This window comes from Acomys minous (genome assembly GCF_964271855.1).
Source record: "Acomys minous genome assembly, chromosome: 9".
In the NCBI taxonomy this organism is placed as follows: domain Eukaryota; kingdom Metazoa; phylum Chordata; class Mammalia; order Rodentia; family Muridae; genus Acomys; species Acomys minous.
The window spans coordinates 147,919-167,676 of record NC_140490.1 but is presented as its reverse complement, the minus strand read 5'-3'; the positions used below and the strand labels follow the sequence as shown (position 1 = coordinate 167,676).

The following is a 19,758-nucleotide window of genomic DNA, read 5'->3' as shown; positions in this document are numbered from 1 at the left end:
ATAGCACACGTGAGCTTCAACACCTCCAGCTAAGAAGAGGCAGCCTACATCACAGTTATTTTTCTTTCTCTAAACTGTCCTCAGAATTTTGGAAAAATATTTGTCTCTATAGATATCAGATTAAAAATTAAAATCAAAATTGCTGCAAATAGCTGTCTGAGTAAGAAAACTGCCTCTAAATGATTAAATGGTCAAGTTTTAATTAAATAATTATTGTATAAGTTGCTCGAGTTAAAACTTCCTAATCCTGAAACATCCCCACAAAACATAAAATAAGTTTTTATGAATATTACGAGTAAGTTTTATATTTTAGGTAAGTTTCTTTGTAGCAAAACTATAGTAAAGGAAAAGAAAAGAGCTAGTGACAAGTAAGGGAAACACTTAACAGTTCAGGTCACAAACAGTTAAAGTCCCAAAATGTAAGATACTCCTAGAAATAACTGAGAAAAATACATACAGTCAAATTGACATACCACCAAAGAATTTAACAGATACTCATTTTAAAAGAGTAATAAATAGCTCTTTAAAATAAAAAAATATGCTGTACTTCAAAGGAAATTGGTTATAGTACTAGTTTTCTCTTGCTAAATTAGAAAAACATCCAAAGACTTTTGTCAAAAATGTGGGAGAGATAGATAAGTCTCCTGCACATTATAAATTGATGCAACCTCCCAGCGTAGAGATTTGGAAATGGCTACGAGAAATCAGAGATGCTCACACGCTTTGACTGAGCTCTGATCTTTCTAAGAGAAAGTTTTTCTCCTCCCACAGATTTATCCCAGGGATTTCCTTACACATGTGCAACATGACATTGTACAAAGTTCTTGCTCAAAGCATCGTTTAAGAAATACTTGAGTAGGGGCCCGTGGCATGCAGCAGTGCGACAGTGCACAGTGCAACAGTGCAGCAGTACAGCAGTGCATAGTGTGACAGTGCAGTAGTGCAGCAGTGTACAGTGCTCAGTGCGACAGTGCAGCAGTGCACAGTGTGGCAGTGCAGTAGTGCAGCAGTATACAGTGTAACAGTGAGCAGTGAGACAGTGCAACAGTACAGCAGTGCACAGTGCAGCAGTGCACAGTACAGCAGTGCACAGTGCAGCAGTGCACAGTGCAGCAGTGCACAGTGCAGCAGTGCACAGTGCAGCAGTGCACTGGAGTCCTGCAAGGCAATAGAGCCGAACAAGAAAAAGCTTGGAAATCAGACTCAGAAAGAGCTCATCAAAACAGAGAAATGGAGCAAATAGCAGCGGCACTGTATATAGTGAGTCCTGCTGTTAGTATTGGGGTCAATTAAGGTTACTTACTAGGAAGTGTCAAATAATTAAATCACTGTATTAAATACAGGCAATAATGCTAAGTGGTGTGTTAACATTAAATGCTGTATTGTTAAATTGGTATCGTTAGTGACTTAAACAATTCTTAGGTGCACTGAAAGTCTCTAAGAGGGTAAATAAAACATTGACTGGGCAGCTAGCCTTGGGAAGGAAGGAGTAGACAGGTGATGTGCAGATTTGGGGACCGTGTGAAGCTAAACAGTTCTAGACAGCTGGGCACTGTGGTGAATAACAGACATAACCATAAATACAGGCTTAGTTATTCACATACCGTCTCAAACTCAGAAGCAAGGTTTCTGCTCTTTGCACACAGTATTAACAGCAGTGCCACTCTCCACACACCACCTAAGAGCTCTCTTCTTTGTTGTGCCAAGGATGGGCATGCACTTCCTGTAAATATTGTTACAATGATGCTTAAAAAGTGTACACTCTGGTCGCAAAGCCTTCTTACCACAAGTGGGTTGGAAGCATCCTCAATAGTGAAGAGGGTCAGGACTGTTTGACGGTTGTCACTGATGCTGTCCCACCCTTAAGTCGACAGCTTGCTCTCCCACATGAAGTGGATGGGTAGGCTCTGCTGAGTGTGAGACAGTGTGCTCCCTTAAGGAGAATCCTGAGTAACTCCCTGCAGCTGTGCAACATCCTTTGATGATGAATGTGGTTTTTGTGTGTGTGTGTGTGTGTGTGTGTGTGTGTGTGTGTGTGTGTGTGTGTGTGTGTGTGTGTGCCCTTCCCTTCTCAGAATGAATTACAGATGTAGTTGGATTTTTCCCAGCTGACTTCTGAGTGCTTCATTTTGTCACAGTGGTAAATCGCAAGATTTAATAAAATTGATAGATACGTGGCAATGCCGAGTGGATTCACCTTGAAGCACCACAGTACTTGACCCCCATCCCCACCAAGGTCATCACAGTGGGATGGAAGTGCCACCGTGACATCTTTGTTTTACTATGGAAGATATCTGGCTTATGGATTGAGACCCCTTGACAGGGCAGAGCCTCTCGTGGACTATGCCTGGTGCTGACTTGTGGGCAAAGGAGATGGCTCGATTGGTAAAGTGCCTACTGCCTGCTCAGTTGGTAAAGTGCCTACTGCTCGAACATGCAGACCTGAGTCTGATCCCCAGCGCCGGCATAAAGGGCAAGTGTGGTAGAGAGCTATAACCCTGTCTTTGAGGGGCAGAGATGGGCAGATCCAAGAGCTCTCTGGCTAACCAGTCTTGCCAGGTTGGTGAGGCCAGAATCAGCAAGAGATCCCCAAAATAATGTGAAGAGAATCAGCAAAGAGGCCCAGTTAGTGACGGCATTTGCCATCTAGCCTAATGACCCAAGTCTGATTCCCAGGACCTACAAGGTTGGGGAGATCCAACTCAGGAAAGTTACCGTCTGACCTCTGCACGATGCCTCACATGCATGCCCCTCACTCATCACACTGCTGCCCTGCATATACACACCCACATAAAAATTAAGTATATAAAATGGAAAATCTAAAGATAAATAGTGCTGACTGTGGCTGGAAAGGACACTGACATTGACTTCCTCAGTGTGCACACACACATAAACAAGCACTCATACATACCCTTTACGTACATAGACAGAAAAGGAAAAATACTGATTTTTTATATCCTCTAGATTGTGAATCTGAAAACTGCAGGGTTTTGACAGGAAAAGCAACTGAAACCCAGGTCAGAGATGACAGTGACAGAACTAAGACTCATGTCTTTGTTTTCAACACAGCACCGATGCAAGCAGCCTCCTTATATAAAAAAGCAAGACCAACACTGTAAACTCCTTGGGAAAACAGGACACTGGTGGGTTTTCCTGAAGTAATTTGATTTTTTAAATGAGCCTCTGTGTGAGAATCTAGGTGACCGCAGAGGCCAGGAGAGGGGTTAGATCTGGGCCTGGAGTTACACGAGGTTGTGAGCTGCCTTGCGTGGGTGCTGGGAACCAAACGTAAGTCCTCTGGGAGAACAGCCGGTGCTCTCAGCTGCTGAGCCATTTCTCCAGCACTGTGGTATATCTCACACTTTCTGTCTGCTGTAGTAAGGAAAGCTCCATGTTAGGTAGGAGTTCCCTCTTGTTTTGTTTGTTTGAACAGGGTCTCACTATGTAGACCAGGCAGGACATAAACTCACAGAGGTCCACCTGCGTCTGCCTTCTGGGTGCTGGGATTAAAGGCATCAGCCTCCATGCACAGCTTTTTTTCCTTTTATCAAGCTCATGTGTTCAAAGTCTACCACTAGCAAGCCGTGCGGCAGCATTCGCTGTCCTGAGGATGGGCCTCGGCATAGAAGGCTGCGTTCTCCAGCCACCCTCACTGGCTTGATATCAATAGCTTGACGTCAGTGTTGCATGTGCAATGGTGGGGTATCAGAGCGAACAGTCAGGGCTAGGCCTGGGTTAAGGAAGGTATTTAAGGATGGTGGAGTCTGAACTAATATACGCTAGAAAGAATTTAGAAATTGCTTCCTAGGGTTGGAATAAATGAGGAAAGGAAATAAAGTAAAACATAAAATCTGAAGGAGTCAGAAGAGACACAGATGCCTCACAGTCTCACTCAGATGAGACAAAGGACCAAGTGTGCTCTGACGATGCGGCCAGGAGGCTGCCTGAACAGTCCGATTATGATAGTTTTAGATGGTTATTCTGAATTAACATCAATTTACTTAAAGAAAAACATTAGTAATACCTGAATTCAAAACTATTACTTTTGGGAAGTCGGTGTCTATCTGTCTATCTGTCTCTGTCTCTCCCTCTCCTTCTCCCTCTCCTTCCTGCCCTCTCTCCCCTCCTGCTTGTCTCCCTCCCTCCCTTTCTCTCTTCCCCCTCTCTCCCCCATCCCTTTCTCTGTGTGTGTGCTCACAGGGTTGGCTCACCATTAGACTCCTTCATCATCTACATCATATATGTGTGTGTGTGTGTGTGTGTGTGTGTACACATGTCTATATACAAATACATGGGAGCAGACACTCAGCCAGTTAAAGGGGCAAAGAGCTAGGGCTGTGACTGAGCTTGCCTGGCATGCGCAGTCCCCTTCTATCCCCAACACTGCATATACTAATACAAGTCCAAGGAGGCAGATAGACCACCCACCCGTCAACAGACATTCCAGGTCAAACAGCAAGTTTCTTGAGCTCCAAGACAGGGTCAAAAGTCAGCAGGAAGGAAGTGGGGGCAGATAAACAACAAGATCGAGATGCTATTACTTGTGAAGAAGGAATTAAATCAGTGGTCCTCAACCTCTGGGTCTCAACCTTTGGAAAACACATATTTCCAATGATCTCAGGAGCTGAGAGACTGCTCAGTAGAAAAATTAACAGTGATAAAGTAGTAATAAAAACAAATGTGCGGTTGGGCTTTCTGAGACCATCAGAAGTGTGCATTTTGAGCCAGATGAGCAAACTGGAGTCTCTGTACACAGCGAAGATAACAGAGGAGTCAAGAGGGAAGAATGGAAGGACTTAACGTGTGCTTTGGAGCTACAGTGGCAAGTCTAGTGGTACCCCAGGATGTTTAGATTGAACAATTGTATGACAGTTGTTGCCATCCAGAGAGGAGCTGGAAGTTTTGTTCAGAGCATGTCATACCAGAGATGTTCACTCTGGCGTAGGGTGGGTTGGATCTGTTAGCTTGTAACTACCAGAAGAGTCAGAGCTGAAGGAGATTGATGGGATTATCAGAAAAGGGGGCCGGGTGTCTGAAAGTGTTCACCAGATGAATACTGGGGGCAGATGTGTTCAGGCTCCTTAGCAGTGTACTGACCCCAGAGAGGGGAGAGGCAGGAAGCCAGCTGGCCTGGGCTCAGAAGAGAAGTTGATCAGATGGGTGAGGAAATAGATGTGGTTTTCTAAGGCGTGCTACTGGTGAGTGAGAGCTGGTAGCTGCAGGCAGCCAGGAGAGCTTTCCTGAGGTAAGCATCCAGTGCCGACTGCTGGCCTCAGGATGCTTGGTGGCAGTAGAAGGTTCCAAGAGCAGCCCTTGAAACTTGTATACATTGTAAGCATGGCTGACATGATGGGAGCCAAGGGTCATTTTCAAAAACTCACTTTTACTATATTTTTCAAAGGTTACCAGAGACAGACTTGAATCTTTAACAGAAACCAGAACAAACCTGTGCCTTTAACCACAGTTCAAGGAGCTCCAGAGTGTGTTTGGATGGGTACAAGATCCAAAATGAAGGCATGAGTGAAGATTCAGGGGAGATGACCAAGAGCAAAGCTGAGAGAGGGCTCCTGGCTAGGAACTTCTGTGTCATACACGTAAAAGAGTCAGAAAATAAATGAGGGAGGGAAGGGAGAAACGAGAGATGCTTTTGCACGCCTTCAGCTCAGTCTTCTGGGCTCCACGGCATCAGCAAGTGCGCTCTCATTATATATAAAATTTCACGTTCTCACTGTGGCTGTTCCCTGAATGCCAGTGTTCTATGAATAGCAGATAGATTCAGAAGCGTCTTGGCCTGTGTACCACTCAACTGTCAAACGAAATTTAGAGGCATCTCAGCTTGTCTACATGGCTGCCTGTAAGAGAAAGTGGAACTGATCCAAGAGAAGAAAAGATGGACTGCAGGTTTCCCACACCAACTGGGGTTTCAGTAAGAAAGTGGCTGAAGTTTCTTTGCTGGCGAAAGCTGTATGAGGCTTGTGTCTTAAAGGAGAGAATCTTACAAGCACTGGTTAGATGCGCAGGGAGGTGAGGGGATAAATCATGTATGGCCAGCCTGATGAGCACGTGGCTTACAGTGATTGATCCTAGCAGGATGTTTCAATTGAAATAAAATTTCAGGTCTTGAAGTCAATTTCAGTTAAATCATGAGACAGGAAGTCAGTGACTTAACGTCACAGTGTGTCAGTCCTAGAGGGAAGTAATGGCTGTGGGCATGAAGGGGTGGAGCTGGAAGTGGACCTCAGTGGCAGATCACCTGCCTAGCCTTCTCAGAGCAGTGTGTGACAATTTAGAAGAATGCTCACTTTTAGAAAGTATGTTAAGTCCCACCTCTCTACTCAGTACTGATGGACATTAGGACCCAGGCTTCAGGTTTTGTGATGTGACCAGGACAGTACAGGGTTTCTCACAATTATTGCACTCCTAAGCATCTTTTGGAGGAAAGTTTAGGGTGAGGTATGAGGCTGAGTTTGAAGTTTTTTATGTTTCTATATTTATTAAATATTTGCAGTATTTGTGGCCTTTCTTTTAAAAGATAAAAGCTTTTAAAAAGAAAAGAATGGAAATGGAGAGCTCGCCTTCACAAGACCTGCACAAGCTCAGACTGGTCAGTCATCCCTGCGTGGGTGGGAGAGCGGCTGTTGACAGCTGGTGGACCCTGGGGAGGGGAGAGCCGGTTCTCTTTGAGGTTGCTGACCCTGGGAGGTGGAATATGCCCAACACACATGTGGGAATCGGTAGTTAGACTCGGGGTTAAGGAAGAGAAATGACAAGAAGTTGGGAGATTCGGAGAGGAACCCAGAGGGCTTCGGAGCAGGGGATAGGACAGATGTGATCCAAACACATGGTGACATGTATGAAGTCCCAAATGACAAATGTAAAATACTATCCCTTTAAAAGGAAAGGAGATGGTGCTTTTATTCTATGCTTTTGTACATTTTTATTTTGAACTGTGCACATATACAACTTATTTTCACATTTATTAATAAGTAATCTCAAGCCTAACAGCAACCACAAAAAAAGACTTCATAATTCTGTCAGTAGAGCTAAGTAAGTTACACATCCTTCTTGAAATGGATCCAGCATAGGGGTGTCTGCCCAGCTTTAGAAAGATGACGTATGTGGTGTGGCTTTACGGTACCTCTCCTTTAGATTTTTATGTTGCATTTTTAAGCAAGTTACATGTTTTCTAAGCCTGAAATGCGTATAGCTAAGCAATATACATCTGCTCGGGTTGACGGGTTCCAGTGAAACTAGTAGCTTCATTTATCCCAGGCACATTTCGCTGGAGCAAGGAATTAAGGGCCATTAAAAACACAAGAGAAAAGCGATGCCTGTTGGCTTGGTGTGGGTACTCTGTGCATGGGGACATAGAGGAGAAATTTACAAAGGAAATTAGTGACCTGCTAGGAAGCGTGTGGAGCTAAGCGATGGAGCATCCCTTCTTTTTACTTTATTCCTTTGGATTTTTTCTTTAAAAATCATGTATTTTACATCGCTTATCTTTTCAGACAGATCACCATCAGAATAAAAACACCTTGGAAATTGATTTTCATGGCCTTATGTGCATACATGTCAGGGCCCATGTGTTCCTCCCACTGGCAGCTCCTGAATCCTCTGTTTTCAAGCGAGGACATTAGGGTGTACGCGGTGAGGCATTCTTCACCTTCATGTAAATGGTTTCGACGGAGGCCGTGTTTGTCGCTGCCTTCAGGCAGACAGATAGGGAGCATCAATACATACGTGTTTAATATCACACCCCGAGGATTTCCCTGTGCATAAGCAAACGTGCTTCTAGTTAACAGGGGAAGGCAAAGCCTGTTTCAGTGGAATCTACTGAATAGGAAAGGCTCTGTTAGGACTCTAAGATGTAGTGAAATATGATCTCCTGGCAGCTTTGAAATCTTACCAAGGAAAGGAAGCCACAATAACATTGGTGGCAACTTTAGCCCTCCCCAGAGAGGTTTCATTTTAATCCGGACATGAAGTGCTAAGAGCAGCCTTTTAAATATCCCCTCCACTTACACTCCGAGCTTTGGGCTGACTTGGGTAAGCCCCACATCCCGGGTTCTGCTCAGGTTCACTGAGCAATGGCAGCTGGTGTTTTCCCTCAGTCCCCCAGGACAAGCGCTTTGTTTGTTCATGCACTGACCGACTTAGGGAGTTTAGCAAGCAGAGTCCCTTTGTTTCTTCAAAAGTTTGCTTCCTCTGAAAATAGAAAACAAAGAGGAATTTGCTGTAAACGTAGTATTTCCAACTCAATCCAAGAGAGAAAATCTAACATCCTTCATTCTCCCAGAATAGAAAACTGAGCTTTCTCGCTAAAGTTGCAGTTAAAGAAAGTGACTAAGATCTAGGCATCTACTGTACAGCATTATAGCTGTAGAGTTGTGTGTTTGCATGTGCCCGTCTCAGGCTGAGAGGAGCTCACAAGCCTGAGGACCTAAGTTTAAGCCCCAGAACCAAAATGAAGGGTAGTGATGTGTGCTTGTAACCTCAGCACTGGGGAAGTGGAAACGGGGCTCACTGCAGCTGGCTGAACAGCTAGCCCAGCCTAACGGTGACCTCTAGGCAAGGAGAGACTTCTCATTATAGCAGATAGATGGCATCTGTGAAGATGGCATCTAAGATTGTCTTCTGGCCTCTACATGCACGTAGGTCTGTGCGTGCATACATGCATGCATGCACACACGCACACATGTAGTGGGGGGTGGGAGGCACGTCAGTCCCATTATGTCTTGGTCCATTGATAAAATGAACCAGTTTTTAGAAAGGATCTGATGCTTATTTACCGTAACGTCTCTCTTAGATAACAAGGAAGGGCATATAGTCAGTTAAGCAAAGATAAGGAAGCTGACAGTGTCCCAAGCCCCTGTTCCTGTGAGTGCAACACGGAGCCTGATGGTTTTCATATGAGTCATGAGAGTGTTTGATTTCTTCAGGTGGGCAGATCAACAGAGAGTCCTATCGACTTCGTGGTTACCGACACCGTTTCTGGCAGTCAGAACGATGACGCCCAGATCACACAGAGCACCATCTCTAGGTTTGCCTGCAGGATCGTGTGTGACAGGACCGAGCCATACACAGCACGCATATTTGCAGCAGGATTCGACTCTTCCAGAAACATATTTCTTGGAGTAAGTTCTAGAATATATTCTGGTTGCAAAACCCTACCCACTGCTGTGATGTAATTGCAGAGAAGGTGCTTAGTGTGAAGGCTGTAGTTAGATTTTGCTTGTTTGTTTTAGTTTTTAGAACAGCCCAAGACAGTGTTAAAAACCTGAGGATAATTCAAAGCCTGGCCATGTGTACCCAGCACTCAGGAGAGAGAAGCAGGAGGGTTATAAGTTCAAGGCCAGCATACTACATAGAGGGACCCTGCCTCAGTAAAAAGAAAACAGTCTGTAGATTACTCAGTTGTTGTTGTATTTGCTGTATTAATTAAGGAGTATATGCTAACATTATATATAATACATTTATGGTGAATTTAAGAGATTTATTTCAAAGGGAAAAATAAGTGGCCAAATTCAGATCTTTACAGTATGAAGAAAATTGTTAGTGAGCTGTTCACTGAAAGGTGAATGTTTGCTGCATCCCCTGCTGTATGTGGTAACAGAAAACAAAGTCCTGCCTTCAAGGGGTACTTGATAAACCAACCCCAAAAGCTTTGGTAACTGTCCTATCTTAATACAAATACCTCTTGAAACTGACTATCATTGTGGAGAGGGAACTGTCCATTATGACCTAAAGGATACTATGACAGAAATACTGAGGAAAGCCAGTTCAGCCCTGGTGACGCAGTGGTCCTGTGACATTTTGGACCTGGTTCTCTCTGTCTTGCCCACTCCTCCCCTGGTGCGGTGGCCACCTGGGGGTTGGAAGGAGGGGGAGGTCTGCTCCTGAGTCTGCCACCTGCTCCTGTGCTTTCCAGCATGTGCTTGTGTGGGGCAGCTCCCTGAGAAAGAAGCGGCTGTGTACTTGAGCAAAGCCACCTCACAGCAGTCACATGGCCTCCAAGCCTGGGGCTGCTCCAATGGGTTTACAGGAAGCAAGACGCTGATCCTCCATGCCATGCCAGAGGGACAGAAGGGGAAAGGGGAGGAGGCCCTTCAAAGCAGTGCATCCACGAGACTGAGAAGATGTCTGTCCTGTCACTGCTGCCATCACCTCAAGGATAGACACAGTAGTTTGCATGGAAACACACTGGCCCCCAAATTGTTAGCTTAATTTTTTTTTTATTTTGTACCTTTGATAAAAAAAAGTACATTTTTAGACTATTTTTCCTTCTGTATCCAGGTAATGAGTGCAGGCAAAACGCTTTCAGGTACCTGCGTAAGAAAGAGCAGGTAGAAGTGAAAACGCCTTCAGGTACCTGCATAAGAGCAGGTAGAAGTGAAAATGTTTTCAGGTACCTGCGTAAGAAAGAGCAGGTAGAAGTGAAAATGCTTTCAGGTACCTGCGTAAGAAAGAGCAGGTAGAAGTGAAAACGCTTTCAGGTACCTGCGTAAGAGCAGGTAGAAGTGAAAACGCCTTCAGGTACCTGCGTAAGAAAGAGCAGGTAGAAGTGAAAATGCTTTCAGGTACCTGCGTAAGAGCAGGTAGAAGTGAAAACGCCTTCAGGTACCTGCGTAAGAAAGAGCAGGTAGAAGTGAAAACGCTTTCAGGTACCTGCGTAAGAAAGAGCAGGTAGAAGTGAAGCTTAGATCCCAGGTGTGACACGGGGATGGGTCTCTGAGTGAGGAGGTCAGGTACCAGCCCTAGCTAAGCTCCTGAGGAGAACGTACAGTAGGTAGCCAGAGATGAACCATTCGGCTTCTGACAGCTTAGCTTCTCTCCTGTTGTCAGGGCAGCACATTTATCCTCCACTTTCCATCTTTAAGTGGAAAATGAGATCTCTGCTCTTTTCCACCTTTTCTGTGTATTTCTTTTTTCAAGACAGGGTTTCTCTGTGTAGCCTTGTCTGTCCTTGACTTCCTTTGTACACCAGGCTGGCCTGGAACTCACTGTGTAGATGGGGCTGGCCTCAAACTCACAGAGATCTGCCTACCTCTGCCTCCTGAGTGCTCGGATTAAGAGTGTGCCACTAGGCTCGGCTGGCTTTCCATGTATTTTAAGGAGACTCTGGAGTTCCTCTTCTCAAGTGTCACTTTAGCATGCCTTTTGTGGTCTGTGGTATTGTTTTCCAGGAAAAAGCAGCAAAGTGGAAGAACCCGGATGGGCACATGGACGGGCTCACCACCAACGGTGTCCTGGTGATGCACCCCCAGGGCGGCTTTACAGAGGAGTCGCAGCCTGGTGTCTGGCGAGAGATCTCTGTCTGTGGAGATGTGTACACCTTGCGAGAGACGAGGTCGGCCCAGCAGAGAGGAAAACTGGTGAGTGAGTGAGTAGGCTCCGCTCTGGAAAACAGACCAAAGCACAGACACTTCGTGGTGACTGTCACTCCCCCACTGGTGAAGCTCAGAGCCTTGGTGCGAGGCGGGTGTGCTGTTCTCTGGTCCAGAAGCAATGCTACAGGCTCCGGAGAGTTGGAGGGCATGGCTGCTCTTTCCTCAGAGTGAGCCACTCCTGGAAAACAGTCATTTGTTACATTTATCATTGCAGAATTCATCTTTCCCCATAATGCTTTACTAATCCAGAAAAATCCTGAGCAGCGTGAGACAGTGAGTAAAATTAAATTAAACAAAGGTCTGGATTTTCATGTGTATTCATTGGAGACTCTAAGAAAAGGTGGTTTTATTATAAGGTGAAGGAGCCTTGCCTGTCCCTGAAAGGTGTGAAATAGAACTGATGGAAATGACACCCTAGAAGCAAGCCTCGGGTGTAGGACAGCAAACTGTCCACCAGGCCCCACTTCCTTTCTCCATCCCAGAAATATCTATTTGGTTGCTACTTTCAACGGAGCCCATAGACCACATGCCATCGCCCCCCCCCCTTAGTTTCATGGTTAGAAATTAATAGCATTCTCAGTACTGTTCACCAGAGACAAAGATAGAATATTTTACTTGAGGCCAATCCTGTGTCAACAGGCTGACATCTCAGAAGTGTCACTGCCAAGCCTTAAAACTGACACTTCTGTTGTCCTTTTTGGTTGTGAGTGGCAGTCTGAGGTCTGATCACACCTTAGTGTTCACTGCCGGTGTGAATAGAGGCCGAACACTGTACCCCTAATTAGTACTAGGAGGTAGAGGCAGGCACGTTGTGAGTTCCGGGTCAGACTGAGCTACATAGACCCTATGGTCTCACCAAAGATTGGGAAGACAGCTCAGTTATGTAGCTCTTAACCTAGCCTGAGCAAAGCCCTGCACTCAGCCCTCTGCAGAAAATGATGATGATGATGATGATGATGATGATGATGATGATAAAAGCATACAATGAGGCCATGGCAAGACTGTCCAGCGAGCATGTCACCAGGTGGGTTGCTTATCCTCTTTCATTATTGAGATATAGTTTAGGCAGCAGTATGTGCCACAGACTTTTGCCTGGCTTGCTAAAAAGAAACAGTTCCAAAAATGGATGGTGGTGGTGGTGCGTCTGTGCCTGCACACAGGTGGACATGGAGACAACAGGCTAGCCACAAGACAGGGCCTTGCCCACTAGGCTAAGGTGGTGCGCCATGATTCCTAGGGGCCCTCCTGTCTCCATGGTGACTAGTGTACAGCACCACACCTGGCTTTCTCATTTGGCTTCTCATGAGCTCAGGCTCTCCTGCTTGCAAGACAAGCACTTTAGCAACTGACCTGTCTCCCCAGCCCAGACAGACAAATCTGGAAGCTAAGACCTATCAGTAACATGACTTAGATCTATGGATAACTAGAGACATCTTCCTCAAATCAAGGTCTCAGGACTATTGGGCTTAATACTTTGTTGCCACAGACACTCTTTGCTCATGTGGTGTACCCTGCTCGCCGCCAGTCCATCTGCTGTACTGCTAGACCGAAGCTGAGGAAAGGCACATTGACTCTCTTTCGGCACCCACACCTCTCCACACAGCCGTCCAGCCCGGGCCTGGGGCCTGGTGCTGTGTTGTCACCCAGAGTTCCCCAGCCTGTTCAGTTCCCAAGGCCCCCTGAGTTCCTTGTCCACTCCGTGCTTAGGGTAATCACCCTTCTCTGGTGTGCTGGTCTTACCACCCTCCTCCTGGCTCCTGACATCATTTCCAAATCTCTATTCAGGAAAAATCCTTGCAGAACCTATCCTGACCTGTCCTCATCAGAGTAGCAGCACCAAATGATGTTCACTGCATGCCAGACCTCGCTTCCAAGAATTCCGCTTGCTGTAATCCGTTTAACCCTCGGGGCTGCCTTCTGCATTCTAAGAAAGGGAGAGTATGGCGGTATGCTCCAATAACCACCCCAAGGTCACACAGCTATAAAGGACAGAGCCAGGTCCATAACAGGCCAAAATCCCCAGAGTGTAGTGTCAGCCATTGTGCGCCATGGCCTCCCCTGGCTCCAGGCACGCCTGTCTCCCACTGCTGCAGAGCGCGTTTCTGTCTCGTTAGCCTTGCTCCCTTCAGGGTTTAGTATGCATCTGGCATGAGTAGTAGTGGGCTTTGTCCTGCTGACCGTGCTGACCCCTGCTGCTTGTCAGCTGTTAATCGCCAGCGCAGGCACAGGGTGCATAGCACAGACAGATGTCCTCTGAAAACAAAAGGCTTTCCATGAAGACCTTAGGAGAAATGGGTGAAAGACAGATCAAGGTGTGCGTAGCCAAGGGTCACCTGCAGTGTGTTGGACGCTCTGCTAGAGGGGTGTGGGTCTTCACAGGCAGCACAGTGCTCGTCGGTATAAGGTCTATGGGTATATTATCCACATAAAAAGTTAAAGATAAAAGTGTAATGTTTGTGGGACTCTTAAAGTAACCGCTGCATTAATTGAACCTAAAAGGCTCTGAGTGTCTCACCCTGAACATTTGTGTCCTGAGGCTGGAGAGAGCGACTCCCATGGCCTTTTTAGTTGCATATGTTACCTCTTTGTGTCTTCTTTTTTTCTCCTTAAATAGGAAAGGGTGTTGGGGTGCCTTTGCCCCCAGAGTTTGAAGGATTTTACTTCTAAAGGTGTATCTGTTGAACCTGTTGTAGGTGGAAACTGAGACCAATGTCCTGCAGGACGGCTCCCTCATCGACCTGTGTGGAGCCACTCTTCTCTGGAGAACCGCAGACGGCCTTTTCCACACTCCAACTCAGAAGCACATTGAAGCCCTCCGGCAGGAAATCAACGCAGCCCGACCCCAGTGTCCCGTGGGCCTCAACACCCTGGCCTTCCCCAGCATCAACCGGAAGGAGGTGGTGGAGGAGAAGCAGCCCTGGGCATACCTGAGCTGCGGCCATGTGCATGGCTACCATAACTGGGGCCATCGGAACGACACAGAGGCCAACGAGAGGGAGTGTCCCATGTGCAGGACTGTGGGACCCTATGTCCCTCTCTGGCTGGGCTGTGAGGCAGGATTTTATGTTGACGCAGGACCCCCAACTCATGCTTTCACCCCCTGTGGACACGTGTGTTCAGAGAAGTCTGCAAAGTACTGGTCTCAGATTCCACTGCCCCACGGAACCCACGCATTTCACGCCGCCTGTCCGTTCTGCGCCACGCAGCTGGTTGGCGAACAGAACTGCATCAAATTGATTTTCCAAGGTCCAGTGGACTGACACTCTGGACAGCCATCTACACATTATTAACACGTTACTGTGAAGATTTTGCCACTAACTGTAGATTCTACTTTTTGTAACGCTGTTTGTTAAGGGGAAGGCGGGGCCCGGTGATGAAACGAGGCAGGAGCCGACAGATACCACTGTGTTTTGCATGCTCAGAACAGCAGCAGCAGCATTGAGGTCTGCCTGATTAAACTTTAATACCTGTGTAATAATTGGATTTCACCTGCCATGCTTTTATTTTAACTTAAGTTTTTAAACCAGATTTATTTTTCCTTTGTAAGCTTGGACACGATTTACATCCTTTTTACACATGTAGAAGAAATGTATTCAACAGATGTCTCTTAGTACACAGCTTGCAGAGCTGTGTGGCACCGGTGTCACACGCCTTGTGCTGTGCAGTGGCTGGGAATACTTGGCAGTGGCCAGAATCTAACCCAACACCATAGGGCCACCAGCTCTGTCGGCCCTGCCATGAACACCCATGGACAGGGGATAGGCTAGCCACTTGCCTTGAAATGTGTAGCTTTTTTTCTCATTTATATTTCTCACTTTGGGTGGAAGAGAATATTAATATATATTTTATTTTAACCAGCGGAATTTACTATTCGTCAGATACTTAGCGTGTCAAACAAGGACGTCCCCTGTCATTCTGGTCTGCTGTTATTTTTGCTTAACATGAGACTGTCTCTTGCCCTCATCTTACATGTCAAGAATTGATTGCATGATTGATTGATTGAAATCCATCAGCTTTTTGGAATTCATGAACCGAGCTTGGCAGTGGCAGCAGTAAGCAGGAGCTCGAGGGGGGGGGGGGGCTATTGCAGCTGTTGGCAGCAGCAGTCATGTCCTGGGTCCACTCCACTGTCAGCTTTACCTGTTACTGTGTTACTTAAGACCTGAGAGGGCTTTAAAATACGCTTTCACTTTTTAAAACCACTTGTTGGCACTTGATAGCATGGTTTCCTCCTCCTCCGTCTCCTTTTTAAGAAAGCCTAAATTTTGTTAAGCCCAAAAGCTACAAATGACAATGAGACAGTCGTTTTTTTTTCACTACCTCCCCACCATCTGTCACCTTCCCCTTCAGGTTAAGGAGCCCCGTAAGTTTTGAAAATGTTTGCAAATGGAACTAAATTTAAATGTGATGATTAGATACACATAGCACTGAGTGGGGCATCTGCAGACATCATTTGAAATTCCTGATTTTGAGAGAGCAAGTGAGTGTTTACTGAGAAATAATTAAATCAGAATTTCATATGAGCTGCACCACCTCTCTCTCTTTTACTTTCATTTTGTGTTGATTAATAATTCGTGAATTCTCATTTTCTGTGTTTGTGGCTCCCAGAATGTAGAGATGCTGTTGGGCTTAGTTGCATCCCATCCATCCGAGGGAGAGCGACTTCAGTTAAACTGCCATCTGCTTAAGTGGACCATCAGTGGATTTGAGCTGCCTGTTTCAGCTTTTGTAAATATATATATATAATTTATATGATCCTGATATATCCATACTTGAATTGGTTTCTTCATATTTTGCCTGTTAGCAGATGGTTTGCCTATTTTCAGCAAATTAAACCTATTTGAATACTTTTTCTTAAAAGCAAAAAGATAATATTAATTACTGTTTAATGCTGCTGCTTAATTTGACTAGGTATGCTGGATTTTCCTGTCATTTTAAAAATAGCTTCTGCCCCACCCCCATGGACACCATTGTGTAGGAAGGGATTTTTTTTGTTTTGTTTTAATTATATTTATGATGTGCAAATTCAATAGCAGTCTTCTTACTGCTCTACATAAGTTACCTACAGACAAAAAAGAAAGGAAGGGAGGGAAGGAGGGAGGAGGGAAGAACTTTCTAGAGAAACCTGTTGGATGCCATCCGAGGCAGCCAGAGCTCCCAGCACTGGTTTTCAGAGAAGAGTTAAAGGATGCATTCGCCCCTCTTGTCATACAGAGAGAGATAGCTTGAGGACTCTTGATATCCTAGGCTTAATCTTCTAAGATAAAGGTTGAATTTCACCTATCAAAAAAAAATAATTTTTTTCAGTGTAGTTCACTCTGATACCAGACTTCTCTGTGCCAAGGACTATTATGTCCCATAGTTCTGCGTATGACACATGCCCCCAAATACAGGAAGCATGCCACCTTCAGGGTCCCTCACACCATAAACTCAGCTTGTGTAATAAGCTGCAGGCTCTTCAGTGGCAGTTGTGCCACCTGGGTCTTTTCCTTTGGTTTCCAGGTGAGGGTCCCCTCCCGCCCTACCAGAGGGATAGCAGAGGTGTCACACTGCAAAGAAAGCCATGCTGACTTGGACAACTTCTGATAAGTCACTTTCTACTGAGGAAAGCTTTTCAAGTTAGGAAGCAATTTGGTTTCTGAGAATAAAGGACCCTGGTTCGTCCAGGTAGAAGGACACAGATGAGAAAGGAAACTTCTCCAAGGTCAATTCTGTTCTCAGGTTTGGCTTGCTATCACATTAAAGGATGCATGCTACCCAACCCCCATCTGTACATAAGGACATCACCAACTGCCCATCCCCCATCTCAGCATGACCGGAAGTCAAGCCCTAGTGTCATGCCTCCATAGATGATACTTGTTTTTCAGTTGTTTGTGTCATTTTCTTACAAAAAAAAAAAAAGAGTGAATGGGGTATAACTCTGAATATTTTTCTAGTGTTTTTTTTTCTTATTATTATTATTAAACGGTGCTGCTGGGTCATGCACACTGCGGCTCTCAACATTTCTCTGATTTGCTCGCCTTTTTTTTTTTTTCCAAAAAGGGCTACAGTTCACACTGCAGAGTAAGTATTAAGCTTTCTGCCCCCCCCCTTTTCTGTGGCCCAAAAGAATTAAAATCTTTTAATATAAATAGAGAGCATATTTATATCATTCCTCAATAGTTAATTATAGAGTTTGGTACCTTTGTGCCTCAGGGAAGCCACGTGATGTAACTGGTTATAGACTTTCAGGGTTAGGGTGTAGAGAAAGGAGAAAGCCATTGGAAAACATGATGGGCTCCACTAAGGAGAGTAATTAATGTAGGTGCAGAAGTGTGCCGGGGCCAGCATCAATGTGATTGTAGTAGAATTTGTCTCCCAGTACTAGGAGGGAAATCATTCTTAAGTTATTACAAATACTGTATTAGGAGAGTTGAGATCTCTTCACTAAATATCAATGCCTCTTATTTTTGCTTACCAGTCTCTGTAGTTAGGAGCCTCCGTATTGGTATTTGGACACTTTGAAGAGCTTAGTGAATGTGTATTAAAGGTTGCTCCACGATTTCACCCAACTTCTTTTCCTCCTCAGAGCTGTTCCGCTCTCTGGATATGCACTAGAGGTGGACAGTCATGCCATTCTCGGTGCTGCCTTCATGCAGTCTTGCCTCTAACAGTGGAAATTCAGATAGACAAGCCCAGGGCTTTGATTTCAAGCCAGACGTGGTTCCATTCGCTTGGCTGCCAATCTCATGGCCCCATAGTTCTGCCTCTTTTGGACTAAGGGTCTGAAGCCCCTGTGGTGGTGAACAAAGGACAAAACTGCAGTCCTGTTACAACCAATGAGATAACTTCAGAATATTTGTAAAGGAAGCTAAGCATTACTGAAGCAGTGAAAATAAAACCAGTTCTGTAATGTGTCCTCAACAAATGCATGCACTCCTGACTCCCTAGTGGGCAGTAGAGGGAAACAAATATATTTTCCAGTTCTGCTTAACTTTCTAAACAGAAATAGACATGCTGGAAAGGCTGTTCTGTCTTTTAGGATGAAATCACAGATTGCTTCTCAGTATTGAATAATCTAGGAGTTAGAGGGCTGGTCATATTTACCATGTATAGTGTTAAAAGCAGTTAATTTTTATGGCTATATTTGTAAAATCTGTTCTTTTATATTCCATGTCAAATTGAAAATTTTATTTCTTCACTGTTTTACCTGTGGAAATACAAGCCATTTTACAGGAAAAATCTTCAAAAGCTATTAAACAAATCTCGTCATGTTTGTAAGTCGTCTTCAGACTCTGTTGTTATCATCGGCCTCATCAGGACATCTGGTAGGATGTTGGTAACGTAGACTTTATTTGTACATCTCTTGAACTGCCACATGAATCCCAAAACACACAGTTATTGTTATTTTATACTCTGCACACCACATACTTACATCTGTGTTCTGAAATCCCTGAATATTTTTATTAATGAAACTCCATTGGTGCTTATATTACTATTTCTTGTGACATTTTATCACTGTCAAATAAATCTAACTTGTAGGAGAATTTTACCTGGCTTGTAGAATTAATGGATTTTTTTTCATGATCATTATAATCATGTTACTACTTTTGTGGTAGTCTTAATTTCTTTTCAATAGCAAAAGGATGATGTGTAAGTTGTTAAACCCTAATCTAGTATGTCTATCATAAGAAAATTTTTGCATTTGTGATAGAAGTTTTTCTACTCAAATTGATATCAAAGGTTATAACTATTATTGAGGGAAATTGGTTTTTCATTTCAAAAATGCAAGCATAGCCTTTCATACAGGAAATAGATGTTCTGTTTTTATCAAATCTGAGATGTCATGAAGTGTAAAATGTATTTCTGTAGTAAAATAGCCAGCTGCACTTGTAAGGTACCACCCACCCAGCAAGTGTGCTGAAAACCACTCAGTGTGGAGAAAAATGGTATTTTCTACAATGGGATCAAGGACCACTGGATATCTTCATGCAAAAGAAAGAAATTAAGACCCATACACAGTGGGAGGTCTTAAAATTAAAAAATAACCCAGTGGGTCACAGCAGAACTGTAGAACTCTCAGAAGAGAGCTTAAACTTTGCTGACTAGGTTAGTCAGTGGCTTCTTAAATACTACACCGGAAAAAGCAAAAGGAAAGAATAATAAACAAATTGAATTTCATCAAAATTAAAAACATTTGTGCACAAAATGATGCTGTCATAAGTAAAAAGACAACTCACAAAATGGAGTCAGTATGTAGTGGCCGTAGGTCTCACGAGGAAATTGAATCAGGCATCCGTAAGGATATCAACCTGCTCACAAGAACACAGTGCCACTAAAAATGGTCAAAGCTGGCTTTTCCCCCAGATACATCAATGTCAAGCACATAAAA

The 19,758-nt window shown here is 44.6% G+C and overlaps 1 protein-coding gene across 3 annotated transcripts in view; it reads left to right on the top strand.

Moving 5' to 3' along the window:
• Window positions 1-18,918, top strand: part of PELI2 (pellino E3 ubiquitin protein ligase family member 2) — a 371,889-nt gene extending 352,971 nt beyond the window's left edge. For all 3 annotated transcript variants that reach the window (XM_084796768.1, XM_084796769.1, XM_084796770.1), the window contains 3 exons: window positions 8,940-9,134; window positions 11,184-11,372; window positions 14,081-18,918. In XM_084796768.1, the coding sequence (XP_084652894.1) occupies window positions 8,940-9,134; window positions 11,184-11,372; window positions 14,081-14,647 (951 nt within the window). In that variant the 3' untranslated portion in view covers window positions 14,648-18,918. The remainder of the gene's footprint in view (window positions 1-8,939; window positions 9,135-11,183; window positions 11,373-14,080) is intronic.
• The last annotated feature ends 840 nt before the right edge of the window (window positions 18,919-19,758 follow it).